Source organism: Procambarus clarkii, chromosome 84, assembly GCF_040958095.1.
Source record: "Procambarus clarkii isolate CNS0578487 chromosome 84, FALCON_Pclarkii_2.0, whole genome shotgun sequence".
Classification (NCBI taxonomy): domain Eukaryota; kingdom Metazoa; phylum Arthropoda; class Malacostraca; order Decapoda; family Cambaridae; genus Procambarus; species Procambarus clarkii.
The window spans coordinates 9,743,664-9,769,923 of NC_091233.1; the positions used below are offsets into that span (position 1 = coordinate 9,743,664).

Here is a 26,260-nt window from a genome sequence, read left to right on the forward strand (position 1 = left end):
GCTGGTTCTTGAGGCTGGATGTCAAAAACGCGAAAAACCGCCGACTGGAGGGAGGGAGGGATGCCGGGGAGCCTCCGGGACTCACCCAGAAAATAGCGTTTCATTACATTCAACGCTGGTTTTCTGGGGGGAGCCGAGTCGGTTCCCCGGAGCTAACTACCCACAGGCGGAAAAAGAGGGACTTACCCGGGAGGCGGTCGTCACTCACTCCTCAACGCGAAGCTGAGACAACTGGCTGGAACCGCCGACCCAAAGCAACACAGGCCCGACGGGGCCCAGGGACATTCACAAGGTAACGAGCAGCCAGGACCCTGTTCGCCCGTCAAAATTCCCGCGCCCGAATATCAGACCAAGACATATTCCCAAAGACGGCAGCAAGAGCCGCGAACTTACGAACGTCATGGGCACGGGGATAGACCGCAGGCTGGCTGGACTTAATAACCCTGCAGACGACCTGGGAGACCCAAACCCACGAACAGGGAAGAAGGGAAACCGGATCAACCCACAGCGCGTCCCCGGACACAGAAGCAGTGGTGCGCAAATAACAGCGAGGCGCTGCAACCGGACACAAAACATGATGCACCCCCGGCCTGACCAACCAAGCATCAACCACCCATGGACCCCTCCGGAACGCAGCAGTCTCATTCTTCGCCAGGAAAGGAGATGGCTGCAAGTGAACAAAACAATCACCACGACCAAAAGAGCAGAAACCCCTGCGCCGGAGGAGAGCATGAAGCTCCCCTACCCGACCCCCAGAGGCCAAAGCCAACAAGAAAAGTGCCTTGGAAAAACAATCCTGGACCGAAGGGGCCACAACGAAACGAGGAGACGAAAGGAAAGCGAGCACTCTGTCCAAAGACCAGGACGGCTCTGGCGACGCATGAGCAGGCCGGAGGTGAAACAATGCACGAGACAGCTTGCGAAACGGCGCAGACGTAACATCGATACCGTAGGCAAGCTGAAGCGGCTCCACCAGCGCCGCACGATACGAGGCGACAGAGTTAGGCATAAGATGACAATCCTGAAACAACCACGAGAGGAAGGACAAGACCACCCAAACAGACAAGGAACTAACACGACGAAGACGCAAAAAAAAGAAACATAAGGACCGCCAGGAAACTTCATACTGCCGCCAAGAAGAAGCCCTCAGGTGGGACACCAACAAGGAGGCCACCTGATCACCATAGAGATGATAAACTCGAGTCAAAAAACCCATACACGAAGACTCGAGAAGATCGAACCAGCCACGTGACGTACCGGCCCGATCTGCTGAAAGAGGCGGAGCCGCGGGAAAACCCTCGGGTTCGAACACCGAGCAACCAGCGCCTGAAACCAAGGCTGGGCCGGCCACCAAGGGGCCAGAAGGACAACTCTCCCCTGGTAAGTCTCTAAGCGAGTCAGGACCTGGAGCAACAGCCGAACTGGGGGAAAGAGGTACAGGAACCCCCACCTCGATCAGCCTAGCCGAAAGGCGTCGATCCTGACGGCCTCGCGATCGGGGAAGGGCGCCGCATAAACGGGAAGACGCAGCGACCAGGCCGACGCGAAGAGGTCCACCTCGGAGCGCACGAACGTCTGGCAAAGCCAATGGAAGGACTCGTCGTCGACCGTCCACTCCGTGGAGAAGGGAGCGAAGCGAGACAGGGCATCGGCCAAGACGTCGGACACACCCTGTACGTGAACCGCCAGGAGAGCCAAACCCCAAGAAACTCGGCAGACGAGTTACCCGAAGCGACCAACCCCAAAGAGACAAAGACCGCATCGAACCCCCCGCAGTTCAGGCAATGAACACCCGGCGAGCAGTCCGAATGGAACCGAATCGTCGATCCGCGGGCCACCCGAATCCTCCCCAGAGCAAACCACAATGCTGCAAACTCCCGCACCGTGCTGTGAGCTCGACGGAAGGACGGACCCTCAACGCCCCTGGCCGGCCTGGTGAGCACTGGTCACAAAACCCCAGCCGAGAGACGACGCATCCATGTATACATCGAGCGAGGGCTCCGGCAGGTCCCAAGGCACTGAACCCCAAAAAACCAAAAGAGGAAGCCGGTGACGCAGCAACTGACGCAAGGCCCTCCGGGGGTCGAACTCTGCGATCGCGAGAGAGGCGGAAGGGGTGACCCCGAAGGAACCAGAACAGCCGACGAAGCCAAACCCGACCCCGGCGGGTAGACCACCATCGCGAAGTTCAGGCTCCTGCACAGCCCCTCGAGCAACCGCCGGGTGACCTGAGGGCCCACCAGAAACAGACGAAGGCGGGACCGCAGCCGCAGGAGAGACTCCGGAGGGAGAGACAAGGAGGCGGTTCGAGAGTCCCAAATGAGACCCAGCCAAGTCCGAACCTGAGAGGGAACCAGATGGGACTTCCTCCAGTTCACCAAGAACCCGAACCCGGAGAGCTGGCAAAGAACCAAATCCATGGCTAGCAAGCAAGCTGACCGGCTGGGAGCCCAAACCAGACAGTCGTCGAGGTAGGCCAACACCCGAACACCTAGGAGACGCAAACGAGCCACCACAACCCATGTAAGGCGCGTGAACACGCGAGGTGCCAGGTTCAACCCGAACGAAAGACAACGAAAGCGGTAACTCAGATGCCCCACAACAAAACCGAGCCAGACCCTGAACCATGGACGAATCGGGACATGCCAATAAGCGTCCCGGAGGTCCAGGGACACCATCCAAGCGCCCAGCTCCAAGAGGAGCCGAACCTGAGACAGCGTAGTCATCCGAAAGGAGGGGCAATGAACCCAGGGGTTCAGACGGGACAAGTCCAGAATGAACCGCAGGTCCGCGCAGTCCCGTTTCGGAACCGGAAACAGACTGGAAACCCATCTGAGGGACGACGTCGTTTCTACGACGCCCAAGTGTACCCACTCGAAGACGACTCGACAGAGTCGTCTGTCAAAGACGACAAAGAAATGACAAAGAGTGCTGGGAAGACGGGACACCACGAGCATAGCTCTCATCCTGTAACTACACTTAGGTAATTACACTTAGGTAATTACGACGAGAGGAACCCCGAGCCCTGGCACGACCCTTCCGGGAAGACCCACCCCGGGACCCCCGGAAAACCAACAAGTCCGACATTGGACGACAAGCCGCCGACGCAGCCTGAATAAACTGCGCCACGGCCGACTCCTCAAACAGAAGAGGACAAAAAAGTGAAGAACGCATAAGAGATAGAGCCCAAGCAGATTCCACGGAGGAACCCAGCACCGTCTGCCGACACTCGAGACGGGACGCATAAAACAGGGAAACCGCATCCCGCAAAATCGGCGTGAACAGCTTCAACAAGGCAGCCGACGAACGCACAGCCGAGGACAAGGTGCCGGACCCAAGTGTCCTCACATCCTCCACAAGCCAATCCGAGGACAGCTCCAGGAGGGAAAAGAACCGCAAGGCCGAAGCCAAAAGGCCCCGGACGCGCAAGTCCTCCGCAATGAGCGCCGCCGAAAGGGTGGGAACTTGCACATGGAACTGAATAATGCCCACATCGCAGGGAAGGGCAGGGGCAAACAAGCACTCATTCAGGTACTCAAGCTCGCCCCCCAGGAAAACCTGAAGCACCGAGGAAGCTTCCCACCACTCTAGCGTTCGGGAACGACAGAAGGAATGCCAGGAATCCAGAACAAACAAGGGGCAGTCCGCTAGCCAGGAAGACTCCGGAACCTCGTAACGGAGCCAGAAAGGGAACGAAGTCCCAAACCTGAACTCGGACGGATCCATTTCCGAGGCATAATCCGGGTCACGCAGGAGGTAAACTGCAAAGGCCGCTCGCACCACACTAGGTTGTATGCGATAAGCCGAACCTCCGGAAAGATGGAACCGACGTACCCGGGGGAACACGGAACTGAACCCAGGGAGGGGCAGACACCAAATCCAACTCGTACGCAGAGGTGGGGGGGGGGGGAGAAAACCCAACTCCTTGTAACAATAAGCCCCGCTCAGAGGGAAGAAAAACCCAGGCGGGGTCCAGCGGGGCCCAAGGCTCCCAAGTCAGACCCTTCCCAGCCTCGAGGTCCTTCACCACAGGATCCGAGGCTGAGTCCTCTCCCCAAGCCCCGACCCCACAAGACAAGGACAGAGCAGCCGGAAAAGCTGGAGGAACAAGGGCCCACTGGTCAGACCCCGAAGCTTAGGCCGGGAGACAAGACTCGAATGCCTCTGCCGCCCCCCCCCCCCCCCGGAAGGGGCACCTCCCGAAGCTGCCCGAGTCTCGAGATCAAGTAACCCCTGCCCCGACCCCGAAACCCTCAGACGCTTCGAGGCCAGAAGCAGGGGAGGGGGGGGGAGGGGTAGACCAGAACGAACAGAAGGGGAAGGACGAGGAGGTGCGGACTGAACCAGGATCGAAGCGACCCCCACGCCGAAGTCTGGGTCTCGAAAAGCAAAGTGGGGCAGCCCCAGGGCATCCGGGTGAGCAACCAACCGAGCGCGTTGCAACAGATGAAACCTAGACTGCAACGCGCGCGCTGCCTGTAACCGAAGAGAATCATCAGAGGATTGGGTAAATTGAGTCACAATCAAGCAGCAACACTCACAGGACATTTTTCTAACATGGATGAAAAATTTTCTGACTGATAGAAAAATGAGGGCAGTGATCAGAGGCAATGTATCGGACTGGAGAAATGTCACAAGTGGAGTACCACAGGGTTCAGTTCTTGCACCAGTGATGTTTATTGTCTACATAAATGATCTACCAGTTGGTATACAGAATTATATGAACATGTTTGCTGATGATACTAAGATAATAGGAAGGATAAGAAACTTAGATGATTGTCATGCCCTTCAAGATGACCTGGACAAAATAAGTATCTGGAGCACCACTTGGCAAATGGAATTTAATATTAATAAATGCCATGTTATGGTATGTGGAATAGGAGAACATAGACCCCACACAACCTATATATTATGTGAGAAATCTTTAAAGAATTCTGATAAAGAAAGAGATCTATGGGTGGTTCTAGATAGAAAACTATCACCTGAGGACCACATAAAGAATATTGTGCGAGGAGCCTATGCCACGCTTTCAACTTCAGAATTGCTTTTAAATACATGGATGGCGATATACTAAAGAAATTGTTAACAACTTTTGTCAGGCCAAAGCTAGAATATACAGCGGTTGTGTGGTGCCCATATCTTAAGAAGCACATCAACAAACTGGAAAAGGTGCAAAGACATGCTACTAAGTGGCTCCCAGAACTGAAGGGCAAGAGCTACAAGGAGAGGTTAGAGGCATTAAATATGCCAAAACTAGAAGACAGAAGAAAAAGAGGTGAAATGATCACTACATACAAAATAGTAACAGGAATTGATAAAATCGATAGGGAAGATTTCCTGAGACCTGGAACTTTAAAAACAAGAGGTCATAGATATAAACTAGCTAAACACAGATGCCGAAGAAATATAAGAAAATTCACTTTCGCAAACAGAGTGGTAGACGGTTGGAACAAGTTAGGTGAGAAGGTGGTGGAGGCCAAGACCGTCAGTAGTTTCAAAGCGTTATATGACAAAGAGTGCTGGGAAGACGGGACACCATGAGCGTAGCTCTCATCCTGTAACTACACTTAGGTAATCACACACACACACACACACACACACACACACACAGGTGACACCCCTAGGATCAACACTTGCATCAGAGGAGCTCCAGCATATTTCAACAGTCCTAAGTATTGTAGTACAGGTTGATGATAGTGAGTGGTGTCCCAGAGAACATAAAGGTATAGTGCTTTTGAAAAATAGGTGAGATAACAGGAATGTGCTAAGGGAAGTGAAAAATCGGATGAGAAAAAGTTGCTCTAGTGTTTCCAGTGGAGAGAACAACATTCAAGATGGCTGCCAGCAAGAGGAAAAACAAAACAGACCTTGTTTTTGCAGGATTCAATGAAGAAAGCATTGATATTACCAGTCTACACAACAAGTTGGTAAAATTAGATACTATAGTGAACTCTCATGTATAAAGAATTAGTAAATTGAAAGAAAGTAATGACCATTTGAATAGCAAAGTTTTTGGTCTTGAGAGTTTAGTGAAAGACTTGTGCAAGGGCAAGAATCAATTGGAAACAAATTGCAAAGCCATAGAAGAGGAAAATAAACTCTTAAAAATAGCTTTGGAAGAAGTTAAAGCAAACTTAAACATAAATGACTACAATAGGTTAGGTAAGGAAATTCAACAGGAGAAACAGCTTTTGTCAGCACAGATGGAGGAAGTTACACAGGGAATAGAACAGTGCAAGAAAGATATGCAACTCACCTATGCACAAGTGGCCAAGGAGAAGGAAAAAATTGAAGAAGCAGTAAAGGAAGTCAAACACTGCAGCAATCAAGATAAAACAAACATTAGGCTGGAAGTGAGAAAAGAATTGGCATCTAACCCGAAGTTGGTGCAAAACACAGTTGATCGGAGTAAGTCCCTGATAATCTTTGGTTGCAAAGAGAAGGAGATAACATCTAGGTCAGAAAGAGCTGTAGAAGAAGCGAAAGTAGTAGATAAAATTGTTGGCCTCGTAGAAGGTCTTACAACCATAGAGAATGTGTGCGACTACAGGAGAATAGGCAGATACGTAAAAGGGAAAGATCAACCTTTGAGGATCACCCTAAATGGTGCAAAACAGATGAAGAAGTACTAAGGAATGTTTGAAAATTACAAAGTGATGGGGATGGAAAAGTGTGATCGTTAAGACGAGATCTTTCAAAAGAAGACAGAGAGAAGCTGAAACTGAACCTCGCCGGGCAAAACGTTTAAATGAGAGCAGGAATGAAGAAGAAATCAATTCTTTTTTCTACAAAGTGATAGGGGTAGGCAGACCAGTAAAGTGGTACATAAAGGCAAACCAACAAAATCATTAGAGAAAGGGGGAGTGAAAAATAAGAAGAGGGGGAACAAGTTCCTCAAGATTGCATACACCAACATAGATGGAGTGAGATCGAAGATACTGGAGTTAAGTGATGTAATACAGCTGCAGACACCAGACGTTGTTGCACTCACGGAGACAAAACTTGAAGATGTTATCTTAAATGAGGTCATATTCCCAAGGGGCTACTCAATTTGGGGACGGGACAGAAAAATTAGGAAAGGAGGTGGCGTTGCTGTGCTGGTGAAAGAACACCTAAAGGTGAAGGAAATAATTACTGCCAATCCATAAGAAGTAAATATAATAGCACTTGAGATTTGCCATGAGGATGATAAACTAATGATCATAAATGCATATAGTCCACCGCCAAGCAGTACATGGTCAAAGGAGGAGCTAGATAGTAAACGAGAAGGTCTGATAACAATAATGAGAGAGATTATAGCGAGAGCGGATAACGATAGATCACGACTGTTGATAGTCGGTGACTTCAACTTGAAAGCCATAGACTGGGAAGCATATAAAGCTAAAACAGAAGACTTTTGGACCTGTAGATTTGTAGACCTCATCCTGGAAACATTCTTGTATCAACATGTTAAACAAGCTACGAGGATGAGGGAAGGGGACGTTCCCTCCATGCTAGATTTGATATTTACCAGGAAGGAGGAAGAGATATTTGACATTCAGTACCTTCCTCCCTTGGGTAAAAGTAACCATGTCTTTTTGGGAATAAAGTATGCAATGCGTTATAATCTGGAAGAAAATAAGGAGGTTGAAGCAGTTGAAAAACCTGACTTCAAGAGAGGACATTATGGCGACCTTAGAAATTTTTTTAGCGAGTATAATTGGACAGACTTGATGCTAGGCAAGGTAGTGAATGAGATGTATGTCAAGTTTTGTGAAATATATGATAAAGGCACAAATTTTTTTTACCAAAACAGAGATGCAGAACTAGGAAACAGGATTGGTTCAATAGAAATTGCGAGAGGGCCAGGGACCAAAAGACACAAATATGGAATCAATACAGGAAGAGGGCAAACCCCCAAACATACCAGCGATACAAAGATGCGAGAAACAACTACACGGCAGTGAGGAGAGAGGCAGAAAGAAATTTTGAAAAAGGGACTGCAGACAAATGTAAAACAGAACCAGGTCTATTCTATAAATTCATAAAACCAGCGTTGAATGTAATGAAACGCCATTTTCTGGGTGAGCCCCGGAGGCTCCCTGGAGCTTATCGGGCTAATGTGTGTTATGTTAGACCGGGACATTAGCTAAGGAGTTCAGACCTACCAGGGACCAGCGCCAGAACCTGGCCCCTTCAGAGAGGTTTCAGGGAGCAATGGCCCTGGAAAACCCCATATGGTTGGGGGTTTTCCTTATCTGCCATCGACCGGGGTTAGGCACCCAGAAAGGTAGGCGTAACAAAACAAACCCCACATGGTAAGAAACTACAACAAAAACCGAACAGAGAGGTAGAAAACTCCCTACAATCCCAAGGAAACAAGCAAACAAGCAAACATCACACTTTACTGCCGCGCCGATCGTCCGCGCAGCCCTCCCCACCCCGGGAGGGGGAGGGGGGAGCCCCGGACCTACCGCGCCGGCTGCCAAGCTCCAGTTCGGAAGCTAAGCGTCAACCAACGCGAAAAAACCGCCGACCGGTGGGAGGGAGGGTTTCCAGGGAGCCTCCGGGGCTCACCCAGAAAATGGCGTTTCATTACATTCAACGCTGGTTTTCTGTGGGGAGCCCCTACGGCTCCCTGGAGCTTCATACCCAAAGAGAAGGAAAAGAAAGGGCTAACCCGGGAGGCGGCCGCCACAAACTCTGCAACGCAAAGCCAAGACAACCGGACGCAAACCTGCGACCCAAGGCAACAAGAACGCCCAAGAACAGACGCACACATGGATGGGCGGCCAAAAACCAGTGCGACCCACAATTCCCTGCGCCCGAAATGAGCCCGAGACGTCACCAACACAGCAGCAATTGCTGCAAACGTCTGAACAGCACGGGCGCAAAGACAGACCGCAGTAAGAAGGAAAACACTGCGGACGACCCGGGAGACCCGAGCCCTGAAAACAGGGAACGAAGGAACCGGATCAACCACAGCGCATCCCCAGGCATGGTACGCCGGCAACAGCAAAAAGCACAACTGGACAACACAGGACGCACCCCCCGGCCAAACCAAACAAGTACCAATACCCCAAGAACCCCTCCGGAAAGCAGCCGCCTCGACCGTCGCCAGGACAGAGAAAGGCTGCACACCAATAAAGCTACCACCAGTACCAAAGAGGAGGAAACTGAAACCGAAGGGGCTACCACAAACTGAGGGGAAGAGAAGAAGGCACCCTGAACAAGGACCAGGATGGCTCAGGCGACTCATGAGCAGGCCGGAGGGGAAACAAAACGCGAGAAGACGTAATAAACGTCATACAGTCTCCAAGACGAAGCTTGCAGGTGGGACACCGGCAACAAAGCCACCTGAACACCATAGAGATGGCGATACCTGCGTCAAAATACCAGACGCGAAGAGCCAAAGAGAAGGCCGAACCAGTCACGGACAGGACCGAATCGGCCTGCTGAAAGAGGCGAAGCCTCAGGAAAAACGCCCCGGGTACGGACACCTATCAAGCAGCGTCTGAAAAGAAGGCCGGGCCGGCCACAGTGGAACCATAAGGACTGTTCTCGTGGGAATGGGCTGCAACTGAGCCAGAACCCGAAGCAACAGCTGGACCGGGAGAAGAGGTACAGGTACCCCCCACCTCGACCAGGCCTGCCGAGAGCCTCCACCGTGAAGACCTCGCAGGTGGGAAGGGCGCCACAAAACGGGCGACGCCTAGACCACGCCGACCCGAAGACGTCCATGGCCATGAGTCCATAAGCCCAACAGAGCCAACAAAACGCATCGGCGACGACTGGCCAACCCACGAAGAGGAATGAACCGAGACAGCTGTCCACCAGGACGCAGGACACACCCCGGACACGAACCACACTGTTAACCAAACCCCCCCTGCGGTTCCGGCAAGAACCACCGGAGAACAGTCCAAACAGAGCTGAATGGTAGAGTACCTAGTGACCCAAACCCTCCGAAGCGCAAACCAGACAGCCATGAACACCTGAACCGGGCTGTGAGCCCGACGGACAGACAGACTCCATCAACCTCGGCCGACCTGGTGAGCACTGGTCACAAAGCCCCAGCCGAGAGACGACCCGTCCGTGAACACATCGAGCGAAGGCTCGGGGAGCCGCCAAGGCACGGAACCCCGAAAACCCCAAAGAGGAAGCTGGTGACGCAGCACCAACACCAGATCCCCAGAGGAACCCAAGGAATGCAAGAGGCGGAAGTGGAGTCTCCGTAGGAACCAACCGACGCCGGAGCCAAACCCGACTCCGCGGGCAGACAAGCACGCCGAAGTGCAAACTCCCGCACAACCGCCCAAGCAACCTCTGAGCAACCCGGGACCCCCTCCTGAACAGCCAAAGGCGGGACCACAGCCAAAGTAACACTTCTGGAGGGAAGACAATGAGGGGCCCAAGAGCGGACCTGGGCCTGAAACAAGGCCCAGGTCCGAACCCGGGACGGAAACAGAAGGTAAAACCCCCAGATCACCAGGAAACCAAACCCAGCGATCTGGAAAGAACCATCCCCTGGCGAGCAGACAAGCGGACTGACTGGGAGCCCACTCCAGCCAGTCGTCGAGGTAGGCCAGACACCGAATCTCAGACGCAGACAGGGCACTAAGATCCGGTAAAGATGCAAAGAGTATACAAAGTGCCCTTCACAAAATAGGGAATGCAATAAAAACAGCAAACCTGAAAGCCCCACCACCAAAGCATTGTATGACAATCATATGAAGACATATTATGACATATGACAATCATTATATGACAATATGACAATTATAATCAAAGCATTATATGACAAAGAGTGCTGGGAAGACGGGACACCACGAGAGTAGCTCTCATCCTGTAACTACACTTAGGTAAGTACACATAGGTAATTACCAACCGTGCTAGCCCCAGAAAAACTGGAGAGGAACGTGCCAAGAAGTGGCCTGGAGGTCCAGGTCCACCATCCATGCACCCGGCCCTAACAGAATCCGAACAGGAGACAACAGTCCTCCGAGCAGGGCAGAGGATCCAGGGCGCAGACGGAAGTAGTCCAGAAGAACTGCAGACTGGAAAAGCTCATGACTGCAAAGAGCAGACGGGAAAAACTCATGACTGCAAAGAGCAGACGGGCAGCCCAGAAGGATGGGGCGGATCGACCACGCCCCACGCACCCACGAAGAGGAAATGACGAAGCGCAGGGAAGAAGCCCACCCCGCCAGCTCTGAACCCCCCCCAAGGGGGAGAAGCCGTCCTCCGACGCCAGCAGAGGCCGGAAGACAACCCAAAGCGCCCACCAACAGCGGGACCAAGCGAGAGGCAACAGAGCAAGCTGCTCCCCCAGCGCCCAGTCAACAGAGAAGGGAACAGAACCCCTTCAGAAAGAAAAAGTACACTACCGAAGTCATGAGGAGAGACTACGGGAATGAAACCACACTTCGCTGGAAGAGGAAGTGAGGGGAGACCTGATCACCACATACAAGATACCCAAGGGAATCGACAGGGTTGAGAAGGACAGGATATGTAACACAAGGGGCACACGCACTAGGGGACACAGGTGGAAACTGAGTACCCAAAAGAGCCACAGATAGAGTTTTTTTTTTTTTTTTTTTTTTTTTTTTTTTTTTTTTTTTTAAGTGTCAGAATGGGAACGGGAAAGCACTAAGAAGTAATGTGGCGACTCCTCACACAAGTAACGAGGCTGACCCCCATACAATGTCACATGTAGACATGACAGAGCCCAAGAGGCACAGGAACCGATACACCTGTTGACGGACGGTTGAGAGGCAGGACCAAGGAGCCAGAGCTCAACCCCCACAAGCACAACTAGGTGAGGACATATATTGGAAAAGCACAAGCCGCCGACTAGTGGCAAAGAGCACTACGCCGGCCAGGCAAAGAAGGCACAAAACTGCATCAAAAGGCCCACCTCGACAGCAAAACCACAAAGTCCCAGCACAACCACAACATGTGCCAAGACCCAAAAAGCTCAGTCTGCAAGCCAGGAAGACCCCGGAACCCCAAAAGGCAGAACCGGGTCACTCGAGGAAACAAAGTCCCCTGAACCCACAAAAGGGGGCCCCAAGAGGAAGAAACCTCCAGAACGAAACCAAGGAACCCAAAGGAACCCAGAATCGAACCAGGGGGAGCCCAAACCACCACATTTGCCGGCGGAGAACACCACTAAAAGGCAAAGCACAGACCCCAGCAGAACGCCCTGGGAAAACGGTCCCAACAGACCGAAAACCGAGGGGCAAGGTGTGGGAGCAAGCATACCAGCCAGGGGCACTGAGCCTAAACCCAGAGGCTCAGACCCAAAATCAACACCCAAACGTTCCCAGAGGAACAGGCAACGGCAAGAAAACACCAGAAAACAAAGAAACGACAACAGGAGAACAAAAACCCTGCAAAATTTTTGAAAACTCACCAGAGACGCTCGCTCGCACACCCAGACGCATGTAAACAAACCGCAACGCCGCCCTGGTGGCCACGCCGGGAAACCGGCAGACGAAAATGGCCGCCAGCAGGGGCTGTGACTGACGCTTAATACACAAAAACACGCCAGCAAATGTGGGAAGCTAGCAGACTGGAAGAGCGAAAAACGACGCCCAACAGCAGAAAAAACCCCTGAAGGGGCAAAACCGCCCCAGAACTGCTAGTAGGCATCCCCCACAGCCCCGGGAACCAACAACAGAGGCCCCGGGGCAGAGCCGGCCTCCAAGCCCTCCGCCCGTAAAGAAAAGCAAGAGCCCATGGGAAAGGCAACAAGAAAGGGCCGCTGGTAAGACCCAGAAGCCTTGGCAGGAGGCACAGGCTCAAACCTCCGTCCCCAACCCGAACGGGGCATCCCCCGAAAACCGCCCGAGTCTCTGCCGCAACTGAACCCCGCCCCGACCCAGAACACGCAGACGGTCCGGAGCCGGGAACATGGAGAGAAAGGGGCGAGCAGCACCTAACCAAACGGGGCGGCCACGGGGCATTCGAGTGGGAAACCAACCTAGCATGTTGCAACAACCTAACCTAGCTTGCAACACGGATGCCGCCTGTACTCTGAACAGTAATAACATCAGGAGAGTACTGGAGAACAAGCAGAGAATCACTCGCAAGACTCCGGGTCAAGGTGTCAGTGACCCAACAGGCAGCAAGACAGAGGTAAAAATGGCGACTGTCACCCGGAGACAAGGGAACAGCAACCAACGATCCCGTACAAGACGGGTTGGAACCCGGAAGACACATTCAATGGTCCCCCGAGCCCAGACAGGGGTTTCCAGGGCCCGTAGGGTAACAACTACGGGAAGCCCGGGCAAGGTGTTGCTAACCGGTTAAGAAACCCAAACATAACAAGAGGGTAGATTATAGCACTGAAAACCCCCCGAGACGTGTACAAGCACGGGGGCCTAGCAGAGGGCCGCCAAACACTACCAGTGGAACTATAACCACCTTAGGCAGACCCCCACCAGGCAAGAAAATGAAAAACAAAAGAAAAACCCCGCAAAAGTACACCGTCTCCAGAGGCAACAGAAACCGGCCGCCGCTTAGGTGGCAGGCTGCGCAACACCTTGACGCCCTAACCAGCTCAATACCAATCCCTACCCAGGGCCAAACAAGGGCCCCAAGCCCCAGCTGGCCCCAAGGGCGAGGCAAATGCCGAGCAGCAAGAACCTCTACGGGAATGGTTCCCGAACGCCCCAGGGAAGATAACCCTGTAACGCAAGGGCAGTACTCACAGGGCACTTAGGGAAGTCAGCCACTAAGCACATGCAGCCCCGGCACTGATGAAGTACTCCTGGCCACCGCACACCACAACACACGGCAGTGAACGCCACACAAGGCAAACACCGCCTAGGAAACTGAGGCCAGAGAAGCGTCAATCCCGGTTGACATTAGCGAACGAACTGGAGCTTGGCAGCCGGCGCGGTAGGTCCGGGGCTCCCCCCTCCCCCTCCCGGGGTGGGGAGGGCTGCGCGGACGATCGGCGCGGCAGTAAAGTGTGATGTTTGCTTGTTTGCTTGTTTCCTTGGGATTGTAGGGAGTTTTCTACCTCTCTGTTCGGTTTTTGTTGTAGTTTCTTACCATGTGGGGTTTGTTTTGTTACGCCTACCTTTCTGGGTGCCTAACCCCGGTCGATGGCAGATAAGGAAAACCCCCAACCATATGGGGTTTTCCAGGGCCATTGCTCCCTGAAACCTCTCTGAAGGGGCCAGGTTCTGGCGCTGGTCCCTGGTAGGTCTGAACTCCTTAGCTAATGTCCCGGTCTAACATAACACACATTAGCCCGATAAGCTCCAGGGAGCCGTAGGGGCTCCCCACAGAAACAGCAAATTGCAGGTAAAGGATAATATTCAGAGGTTGAAAATGGGAAATACATTCATGGAAAATGAAAAGGAAATGTGTGAAACACTAAACGAAAAGTTCCAAAGTGTGTTTGTACAAAATGAAATCTTTAGGGAACCAAACACAATAAGAATTCCAGAGAACAACATAGAGCACATAGAGGTGTCTAGAGACAAAGTGGAAAAAATGCTCAAGGAGCTCAGTAAGAACAAAGCAGTTGGTCCAGATGGAGTTTCACCATGGGTTCTGAAAGAATGTGCACCTGAGCTCAACATTCCACTTCAACTGATTTTTCAGGCATCCCTGTGTACAGGAGTTGTAGCTGAAGTGTGGAAAAAGACTAACATAGTTCCAATCTAGAAAAGTGGAAGCAGGAAAGACCCCTTAATTATAGACCTGTATCATTGACAAGTGTAATAGTAAAAATATTGGAAAAAATAATTAAAACTAAATGAGTAGAACACCTGGAGAGAAATTATATAATATCAGAAAGACAGTATGGTTTTCGATCTGGAAGATCCTGTGTATCGAATTTACTCAGTTTCTAAGATCGAGCAACAGAGATATTACTGCAAAGAAATGGTTGGGTTGACCTAAAGGTCAACCATTTAGGTCATTTTTAGGTCCTATCTGGACCTAAAAATGGCTTTCGACAGAGTTCCCCATAAGAGGTTCTTCTGGAAACTGGAACATATTTGAGGAGTGACAGGTAAGCTACTAACATGGATGAAAAATTTCCTAACTGACAGAAAAATGAGGGCCGTAATCAGAGGCAAGGTATCGGATTGGAGGAATGTCACAAGTGGAGTACCACAGGGTTCAGTTCTTGCACCGGTAATGTTCATTGTCTTCATAAACGATCTACCAGTGGGAATACAGAATTACATGTACATGTTTGCTGATGATGCTAAGATAATAGGGAAGATAAGAAACCTAGATGATTGTCATGCCCTTCAAGAAGACCTGGACAAAATAAGTATATAGAGCAACACTTGGCAAATGGAATTTAATGTGAATAAATGCCATGTTATGGAATGTGGAATGGGAGAACATAGACCCCACAAAATGTATAAATTATGTGAGAAATCTTTAAAGAATTCTGATAAAGAAAGGGATCTAGGGGTGGTTCTAGATAGAAAACTGTCATCTGAGGACTACATTAAGAACATTGTGCGAGGAGCCTATGCTACACTTTCTAACCTCAGAATTGCTTTTAAATACATGGATGGAGAAATACTAAAGAAATTGTTCACGACTTTTATTAGACCAAAGCTGGAATATGCAGCGGTTGTATGGTGCCCATATCTTAAGAAGCACATCAACAAACTGGAAAAGGTGCAACAACATGCCACTAAGTGGCTGCCAGAACTGAAAGACAAGAGCTACGAGGAGAGGTTAGAGGCATTAAATATGAAAAAACTAGATGATAGAAGAAAAAGAGGCGATATGATCACTACGTTCAAAATAGTAACAGGAATCGATAAAATTGATAGGGAAGAATTCCTGAGACCCAGAACTTCCAGAACAAGAGGTCATAGATTTAAACTAACGAAACAATGCTGCCGGAGAAATATACGAAAATTCACTTTTGTAAACAGCGTGGTAGACGGTTGGAACAAGTTAAGTGGGAAGGTGGTGGAGGCCAAAACCATCAGTAATTTCAAAGCATTATATGACAAAGAGTGCTGGGAAGACAGGACATCACGAGCGTAGCTCTCATCCTGTAACTACACTTAGGTAATTACTGTACTGGAAAGCTACATCAGACGTCCTCCCAGAAACCAATAGTAAAACCAAAATAACGTGATTTATTGAACAACTAATTACCCATAAGTGTGGGAGATTTGATCCTGGTTTCCTCATCTTTACCCCAGGTGGCCTCCAGGATATCCTGACACATGGATGAGCTGCAGTTGCCACCCTTAGAGAAAATACAGTATAATATTGTAAAATTCACTAATATAGGTGCCCTTCATCATTTCATCAAAATATATGCTCAAATTAAAAATAATTCAGTTCATTAGGATAACATATTGGGAGTGACATGACTATTGAGGAAAATATTAATAACTGTAAAAATCGCTAATGGAGCATTCTGTAAAACAACTACTGCATTTATGGCAATATTTGCTGTCTCCTTGCATCTACCTACCCCTTCACTGTCTGGTGTGCTCTTCAGGGACTTATCATTATCATCGATTTCTCCCTCTCCGGCCTCAGAATGTACATATCCACTGGCTTCTGCAAATTACAATGAAATATTTTCAATTACATTTGACCCCTCCCCAATGAGACAACCCACAACAGGCAAGTACAATAGTTTTCTAACTACCAAGTACCTAATTGTACAATTTTGTACCTAAAGTACAAGATAGGGGATCTTAAGCCAACAAAACCTATGTATAAATGAACGAGATAAGGCAAATAGGATACTGGGATATATTTCTAGCAGCATTTGAAATAAGGTGTTTAATGATATTCTTCTGCGTTCTATTACCTCATTTACGTTATGTATTTCAGTTTAGAGCGCCATATTATAGAATGGGCATCAGTTCACTGATATGTGTGCGTGTGCATAGAAGGATTATAAAGTTAATACCAGGAATTGGAAACCTCCCCTATGAAGAGATCAAGAAAATTCAATACCCATGCTCTGAAAAGGTGAAGAGTAAGGGGTGACAACTGAAGAAAACAATAAATGGATGAAAGGGAATAACAAGAGAGATATTAATAAGGTATTAAATATATCAGGATAAAATAGAACACAAAATGTTAAATATATCAAGACAAAACAACACAAGACATGGATACATGTCTTGAACATTTATATTTAGAACAGACCTGGGTAATTACTGGTTGTGAAACAGGGTTGTTGACAAGGTTGTGGAACAGGGTTGTGAAATCTGGGTTGTTGATTTATGGAACAATTATTGGTTATTATAATAGACATAGGATCACTAGATTGTTATAAGAGAGGTTAAACATGCTAAAGATATGAATGAGTTAGGTAAATTAGCCTTGTAAAAATACATGCTAAAACTAGAGTTTGTACCCATGCTGACGATGTCAAACAAAATTTAGCATTAGTTTTACTGCCATAAGTAAAATTTTTACAGGCAAAAGAACAATTTTAACTTGTGCAGACCTTTGTCAATACAGTTTTTCTATTATTATACAACATGCACACATCATATATATATTCATCAACATTTTTATGCACCATAAAGAACCAATAAGCAGTTCTGGTGGGTGTTGTAAGAAATCAAAACATAACATTGAGCACACGAGATGAGCAGATGACCTCCAAATATACTACCTGGAGCATACCTGGAGAGGGTTCTGGGAGTTTTCCTACTCCCCGAGCCCTGCCTAAGGCCAGGCTCGACTTGTGATAACTTGGTCCAACAGGCTGTTGCATGGAGCAGCCCGCAGGCCCACATATCCACTACAGCCTGGTTGGTCCGGCACTTCTTGTAAGAACTTATCTATGTGTCTCTTGAATACATTCACTTATGTTCCAACAATATTTGTAATGCTTGCTGGGAGGGTGTTGAACAGCTGTGGACCTTTGATGTTCAGTGTTGTCTCATTGTGCCTATGGCACCTCTACACGTCACTGATTCTATTCTGGAATTCCTTCCACATCTTTTATTTCAATTTGTAGTTATTCCACTGAGAAAATTTGGGACCTGGCCTTCAAGTATCTTCCCTGTATATATTATTTGATACCTCTCTCATTTCCTTTCCAAAAAGTACATTTTAAGAGCTTAGAGATGGTCCAAATAATTTAGATGTTTCATCGTTTCTAAGTGCGCCATACAGTGGGGCCTCAACTTACGATTGTAATCCGTCCCCAGCGACGGGTCGTAAGTCAAAACATCATAAGTCAAAACGAATTTTCCCATAAGAAATAATGGTAATTGAATTGTTTCCAAACACCACAAAAATATTAACTTAAAAATATATTTTATACTGAATAAAAAAAATTCTCCAACTACAGTACATATATTTATCTTACCTTTATTGAGGACTCTTGTTAGTGTATGGAAGATGGCGAGGAGGGGAGAGGAGGAGAGGTGTTACTGTTTGGAAGGGGAGTCCCCTTCCATAATAACATCAGGCAGTGATAACTGCTCTGGGGTACTCTCTCCTATGTTTTGCAGGAGTACCACTAGGACCTGGTTGTGGCTCACTGCTTGCTTGTCTTACTAGGACTTTTTCTAATGACACTTGTTTTCCCTACATTTTAACACTTCTCTGCAGTAAGACATCACATTGTCATTTAAAGGTCAATGCAATGGCCTGCTACAGCTTTATCTGTGCGAGTTTTTTCAACAAAACTTTGCAGTTCTTCCCATACTACACACATTTTCTTAATGAGGAAGGGACATCCTTTTGTGCCTCTACTCAACTATTTTCTTAGATTGAACTTTACCACTGACTTTCTTGGGACCCATAGCGACATATATAATAATTACTTCAAAAAACAAAAAACCAGCGTTGAATGTAATGAAACGCCATTTTCTGGGTGAGCCCCGGAGGCTCCCTGGAGCTTATCGGGCTAATATATGTTATGTTAGACCGGGACATTAGCTATGAAGTTCAGACCTACCAGGGACCAGCGCCAGAACATTGCCCCTTCAGAGAGGTTTCAGGGAGCAATGGCCCTGGAAAACCCCATTATAGTTGGGGGTTTTCTTTATCTGCCATCGACTGGGGTTAGGCACCCAGAAAGGTAGGCGTAACAAAATAAACCCCACATGGTAAGAAACTACAACAAAAACTGAGCAGAGAGCAGGACCAAAAGAGCAGACACCCCTGCACCAGAGAAGAGCATGAAGCTCCCCTACCCGGCCCCCAGAGGCCAATGCCAACAAAAAACAATGCCTTGGAAAAACAATGCGGTACCGAAGGGGCCACCACTATCCAAGGAGAGGAAAGATAGGAGAGCACCCTGTCCAAGGACCAGGACGGCTCAGGAGGTGCATGAGCAGGCCGGAGGTGAAACATAGCACGGGAAAGCTTACGAAACGGGGCGGATGTAATGTCCACCCCGAAAGCTAGCTTGAGCGGCTCCGCCAGCGCTGCATGACAGTATTAGGCATCAAATGATGGTCCTGAAAAAGCCAAGAAAGAAAGAAAGGACAAGACAACCCTATCCAAACTCAACCCTATCCGAAAGAAAAGACAACCTACGAAGAGCCAGAAAATGGCGAAAAGAACGCCAGGAAACTTCATACTGTCGCCGAGACGAAGCTCTCAGGTGGGACACCATCACCGAAGGCACCTGATCACCATAGAATTGGTGATACACCCGCGCCAAAAAGACCAGACTTGAAGAGCAGAGGAGAAGGTCGAACCAGCCTCGTACCGGATTGGACCGACCTGCTGAAAGAGGCGGAGCCGCGGGAAACATCCCGGGTTCGGGCACTGAGCCAATAGCACAATAGCACCGGAAACCAAGGCAGGGCCGGCCACTAAGGGGCCACAAGGACTACTCTCCCTAGGAATGTCTCCAACTGAACTAGAACCTGAAGCAACAGCTGGACCGGGGGGAAGAGGTACAGGTAACCTCACCTCGACCAGTCCTGTCGAAAGGCATCCATTGCAAACGCTTCGCAGTCGGGGGAAGGGCGTCACATAGATTGGGAGACGCGGAGACCATGCCGACGCGAAGAGGTCCACATCTGGGAGACTGTACGTCTGGCAGATCCAACGAAACGAGTCGTCATCAACCGTCCACTCCGTGGACAGGGAATGGAAGCGAGACAGACCGTCCGCCAGAACGTTGGACACTCCCCGGACATGAACCGCACGGAGAGCCAAACCCTGAGAATCCAGCAGACGAACCACTCGAAGGGACCAACCCCAAAGAGCCAAGGACCAAAGAGAACCCCTGCAGTTCAGGCAATGAACCACTGGAGAACAGTCCGAATGGAGGCGAATGGTCGATCCCCGAGCGACCCAAATCCTCCGAAGCGCGAACCAGACTGCCACGAACTCCTGAACCCTTTTGTGAGCCTGACGGAAGGACGGACCCCACCGTCCCTGGCCTGCCTGGTGAGCACTGGTCACAAAGCCCCAGCCGAGAGACGAAGTGTCTGTGAACATATCGAGCGAGGGCTCGGGAAGACGCCAAGGCACCGAACCCCGAAAACCCCGAAGAGGAAGCCGGTGACGCCGCAACAACACAAGACCCCCAGAGGACGAACCCAACGATCGCGAGAGAGGCGGAAAGGACGTCCCCGAAGGAACCAAAACAGACACTGAAGCCAAACCCGACCAGACGGATAGACTAGCACGGAGATGTTCAAACTCCCGCACAACCGCTCGAGCAACCACCGAGTGACCCTGGACCCCCTCAGAAACAGCCGACGGCGGTCCCGCAGCCGCCGCAATGCCTCTGGAGGGAGAGACAAGGAAGCGGTCCGAGAATCCCAAACAAGGTCCAGCCAGGTCCGAACCTGGGACGGAACCAGATGGGACTTCCTCCAGTTCACCAGGAACTCGAACCTGGTGAGCTGGGAAAGAACCATATCCCTGGCAAGCAGACAGGCTGACCGACTGGGAGCCCACACAAGCCAGTCGTCGAGGTAGGCCAAAACCCGAATCCCTAGAAGACGCAGACGGGTCACCACAACCCGGGTCAGACGCGTGAAAACGCAAGGTGCCAGATTCAAGCCAAAAGGTAGGCATCGAAAACGGTAAGCGTGACGCCCCACCACGAAGCCTAACCAGTCCCTGAACCCTAGATGAATAGAAACGTGCCGATAGGCGTCCTTGAGGTCCAGTGACAACATCCAGGCCCCCGGCTACAACAGAAGCCAGACCTGAGACAGAGTAGTCATCCGAAAGGAGAGGCAAGGAATCCAGGGGTTCAGATGGGACAAGTCCAGAATGAACCTCAGATCCGCACAGTCCCGTTTCGGCACTGGAAACAGACGGGAAACCCACCTGAGGGACGTAGTCGTTTTGACCACACCCAAGCGCACACACTCCAAGACGACTTGACGAAGCGCAGGAGAAGAAACCTGCCCTGTTAGCCCCGAACCCCCCAAAGGAAGAACATTAGGGTGCCAAATCATCACAGCTCCCAACCCGACCACCTCAGATTTACAGTACAACCTCGATTCAACGTACTATATGGGACCGACCCCAGTTCGTTGGAGCGTTGGATTCGTTGCAAGAGGTGACCTTCAGGAGGCGTTTGCATCAGTGTCTTTATTTTTCTTGTAGACAATAAAAATGCATTATCATATTATATACTGTACCTATATATTATTACTCTACTAACAAATATTGTTACATTTGTTATTTACCTTATTGTTGGAGTTAAGTCCATCTTGGAAGTCTCATGGAGTTGTGAATGCTGTACAGTAAATACATACTGTAGTGTATTATGCCATTAACACTGTGTTGAGTAGTTCTGTTGTATGTTGAGTACTACAATAAAGTTTATGAAAACTATTGTACACTAAAATTACTGCAACTTTAATTTTAACTCTATGTTTTGATTTGTCAAGAGGCTGGAGTGCTCATTCCGCAACTTTGTTGGACATATCAGCACAATCAAGGAACATCCGTGCACCATGTTGGCTCCAAATGCACTTGTTGTGTTAGTGATGGCTGACTTGTGGGTGGATGGGCAGGCAGGCAGGCAGGCAGGCAGGGAGGCAGGGAGGGAGGGAGGGAGGGAGGGAGGGAGGGAGGGAGGGAGGGAGGGAGGGAGGCAGGCAGGCAGGCAGGCAGGCAGGCAGGCAGGCAGGCAGGCAGGGAGGGAGGGAGGGAGGGAGGAAGGAAGGCAGGCAGGCAGGCAGGCAGGCAGGCAGGCAGGGAGGGAGGGAGGGAGGGAGGGAGGGAGGAAGGCAGGCAGGCAGGCAGGCAGGCAGGCAGGCAGGCAGGCAGGCAGGCAGGCAGGGAGGGAGGGAGGGAGGGAGGGAGGGAGGAAGGCAGGGAGGCAGGCAGGGAGGCAGGCAGGCAGGCAGGCAGGCAGGCAGGCAGGGAGGGAGGGAGGGAGGGAGGGAGGGAGGGAGGGAGGGAGGCAGGCAGGCAGGCAGGCAGGCAGGCAGGGAGGGAGGGAGGGAGGGAGGCAGACAGGGAGGCAGACAGGGAGGCAGGCAGGCAGGGAGGCAGGGAGGCAGGCAGGCAGGCAGGCAGGCAGGCAGGCAGGCAGGCAGGGAGGGAGGGAGGGAGGGAGGGAGGGAGGGAGGGAGGGAGGGAGGGAGGGAGGGAGGGAGGCAGGCAGGGAGGGAGGGAGGCAGGCAGGGAGAGAGGCAGGCAGGGAGGGAGGGAGGGAGGCAGGCAGGGAGGGAGGCAGGCAGGGAGGGAGGCAGGCAGGGAGGGAGGGAGGGAGGGAGGGAGGGAGGGAGGGAGGGAGGGAGGGGAGGGAGGGAGGGAGGGGAGGGAGGGAGGGAGGGAGGGAGGGAGGGAGGGGAGGGAGGGAGGGAGGGAGGGGAGGGAGGGAGGGAGGGAGGGAGGCAGGCAGGGAGGGAGGGAGGGAGGCAGGCAGGGAGGGAGGGAGGGAGGCAGGGAGGGAGGCAGGGAGGCAGGCAGGGAGGCAGGCAGGCAGGCAGGCAGGCAGGCAGGCAGGCAGAGAGGGAGGGAGGGAGGGAGGGAGGGAGGGAGGGAGGGAGGGAGGGAGGCAGGCAGGGAGGGAGGGAGGTTACCTGGTTGATGGGGTTCTGGGAGTTCTTCTACTCCCCAAGCCCGGCCCGAGGCCAGGCTTGACTTGTGAGAGTTTGGTCCACCAGGCTGTTGCTTGGAGCGGCCCGCAGGCCCACATACCCACCACAGCCCGGTTGGTCCGGCACTCCTTGGAGGAATAAATCTAGTTTCCTCTTGAAAATGTCCACGGTTGTTCCGGCAATATTTCTTATGCTTGCTGGGAGGACGTTGAACAACCGCGGACCTCTGATGTTTATACAGTGTTCTCTGATTGTGCCTATGGCACCTCTGCTCTTCACTGGTTCTATTCTACATTTTCTTCCATATCGTTTACTCCAGTACGTTGTTATTTTACTGTGTAGATTAGGTACTTGGCCCTCCAGTATCTTCCAGGTGTATATTATTTGATATCTCTCTCGTCTTCTTTCTAGTGAGTACATTTGGAGGGCTTTGAGACGATCCCAATAATTTAGGTGATTTATTGCATCTATGCGTGCCGTATATGTTCTCTGTATTCCCTCTATTTCAGCAATCTCTCCTGCTCTGAAGGGGGAAGTGAGTACTGAGCAGTACTCAAGACGGGACAACACAAGTGACTTGAAGAGTACAACCATTGTGATGGGATCCCTGGATTTGAAAGTTCTCGTAATCCATCCTATCATTTTTCTGGCTGTTGCAATATTTGCTTGGTTATGCTCCTTAAACGTTAGGTCGGGAGGGAGGGGAGGCAGGGAGGGAGGGGAGGCAGGGAGGGAGGGGAGGCAGGGAGGGAGGGGAGGGAGGGAGGCAGGGAGGGAGGGGAGGCAGGGAGGGAGGGAGGCAGGCAGCGAGGGAGGCAGGCAGCGAGGGAGGCAGGCAGCGAGGGAGGCAGGCAGCGAGGGAGGGAGGGAGGGAGGGAGGGAGGGAGGGAGGGAGGCAGGCAGGCAGGCAGGCAGGGAGGCAGGCAGGCAGGCAGGCAGGCAGGCAGGCAGGGAGGCAGGCAGGCAGGCAGGCAGGGAGGCAGGCAGGCAGGCAGGCAGGGAGGGAGGGAGGGAGGGAGGGAGGGAGGCAGGCAGGCAGGCAGGCAGGCAGGCAGGCAGGCAGGCAGGGAGGAAGGGAGGGAGGGAGGGAGGGAGGGAGGGAGGGAGGGAGGGAGGGAGGGAGGGAGGGAGGGAGGGAGGGAGGGAGGGAGGCAGGCAGAGCTTGGGAGAGAGGCAGAGATTGGGAGGAAGTAGGCAGGAAGGGAGGCGGGCAGGCAGAGCTTGTGAGGGAGAGGCAGGGAGGGAGGCAGGCACGGAGGGAGACTGGCACAGAGGGAGGCAGGCAGAGCTTGGGAGGGAGGCAGGGAAGGAGAGGATGGAGATGGATTGATGGAAGGATGGAGGGAGGGATGGAAGGATGGATGATTTGAGGGTGTGTGTGTGTGTGTGTGTGTGTGTATGGGCTGTAGGGGTGGGGGAGGTGTGTCGGTGGTGGTGAAGGGACTGACTCGGTGATGACCCTAACTCTGACCCAGTTAACTTTCTTTTACCTTGATTTGTTTCTTCAATTCTGGATGGGGGGGGAGGGAGGGAGGGAGGGAGGGAGGGAGGGAGGGAGAGGGAGGGAGGGAGGGAGGAAGGGGGAGAGGGAGGGAGGGAGGAAGGGGGGAGAGGGAGGGAGGGAGGGAGGGAGGGAGGGGGGGAGAGGGAGGGAGGAAGGGGGGGAGAGGGAGGGAGGGAGGGGGGGGGGAGAGGGAGGGAGGGAGGGAGGGAGGGGGGGGTGAGGGAGGGAGGGCTAGAAAGAGGGAGGGAAGGGGATGGAGAGGGAGGGATGGAGAGAGCGAGGGAGGGAGGGATGGAGAGAGGGAGGGAGGGATGGAGAGAGGGAGGGAGGGAGGGAGGGAGGGAGGGAGGGAGAGAGGGAGAGAGGGAGAGAGGGAGGGAGGGATGGAGAGGGGGAGGGAGGGATGGAGGGAGGGATGGAGGGAGGGATGGAGGGAGGGATGGAGAGAGGGATGGAGAGAGGGAGGGAGAGAGGGAGGGAGAGAGGGAGGGAGGGAGAGAGGGATGGAGAGAGGGAGGGAGGGATGGAGAGAGGGAGGGAGGGATGGAGAGAGGGAGGGAGGGCTGGAGAGAGGGAGGGAGGGCTGGAGAGAGGGAGGGAAGAAGGGAGGGATGGAGAGTGGGAGGGAGGGAGGGAGGGAGGGAGGGAGGGAGGGAGGGAGGGAGGGAGGGAGGGAGTGAGGGAGTGAGGGATGAAACACGCATGGTGCTGTGTGTACAGGGATTAGACCCGTCCACTCACGCTGGAGTTGTTCCACTAACATACAGTAATTTCTCAAAGAGCAGATGTCTATCATATTACAGTATATTTTCGGTTTTATTTAGTTTAGTTTAATTAGGATAATAAAAAGCTATTAAACACTGGTTTTAGAAATTATTTATTAATATGAAACTTTCAAAAGTCATGGGTCCCTGAACTATGACGACACAGACGAAAGTGAGTGAAACCTCACTGTAAAGTGAGGTTTACAGTATAGTATTTTCTTATCTGTCCACCCTCACTCATCTTGTTTCATCACAGAAAATGTCTATAAGGAGATTTTACCACATGTAGCTAGGTAATCACGCTTCAGCCTTTAAATTAATGTACAAAGATACGTGTGCCCCAAATCAGTGAACGAAAATCATGGAAACTCAGTTGTTCACTTGTGTGGATCACTGGCTGGTGTGTGTGGACCATTTTGGCTGGTGTTTGGTTCATATGGTTCACTTGTGTGATCCAACTGCTTATGAAGGAATTATTAATTGTAATCTGTGATAGAATGAGAAAGTTTTCCACCACTCTGTGAACTCTGTCCCAAAATCGTAAGCTTGTGGACCACTTGTGGTCCACATGTGTGGTCCACATGTGTGGTCCACTTGTGTGGTCCACTTGTGTGGTCCACTTGTGTGGTCCACTTGTGTGGTCCACTTGTGTGGTCCACTTGTGTGATCCAACTTGTCATATGAAAGAATTATTCATTGTAATCTGTGATAGAATGGGACTGTTTTCCACCAGTCTGTGAACTCTGTCTGGACATTGTAAGTAAATCCGAACATCCCTCGCTTCGGCGAACCATTGTTCGTCGAACCGGGTGAGTAAATTCGGCCTGAAAAGTGTGCGAACTAGCCGGAGATTCCTTGAATCAGGGTACGTTGAATCGAGGTTGTACTGTACTTGGAATTTGGTAGGATGTTGGAGTACATGATGTAACTTACATATTGCTACGGTGCCCTCTCCTATCTCTTTCGTTTGCCTGCTTTAAGAGTCATATCAGCTCTCCCTACTGATTCTC

At 51.2% G+C, this 26,260-nt stretch overlaps 1 protein-coding gene across 4 annotated transcripts in view; it reads right to left on the reverse strand.

Annotated features, from left to right (window-relative positions):
* LOC123753031 (uncharacterized) overlaps positions 1-26,260 on the reverse strand; it is a 215,552-nt gene that overhangs the window by 148,251 nt on the left and 41,041 nt on the right. For all 4 annotated transcript variants that reach the window (XM_069316537.1, XM_069316535.1, XM_069316538.1 and 1 more), the window contains 2 exons: positions 16,451-16,539; positions 16,126-16,219 (listed from right to left, as the gene is read on the reverse strand). In XM_069316537.1, coding sequence (XP_069172638.1) covers positions 16,126-16,219; positions 16,451-16,539 — 183 coding nt within the window. Of the gene's footprint in view, positions 1-16,125; positions 16,220-16,450; positions 16,540-26,260 lie in introns of those variants that run through there.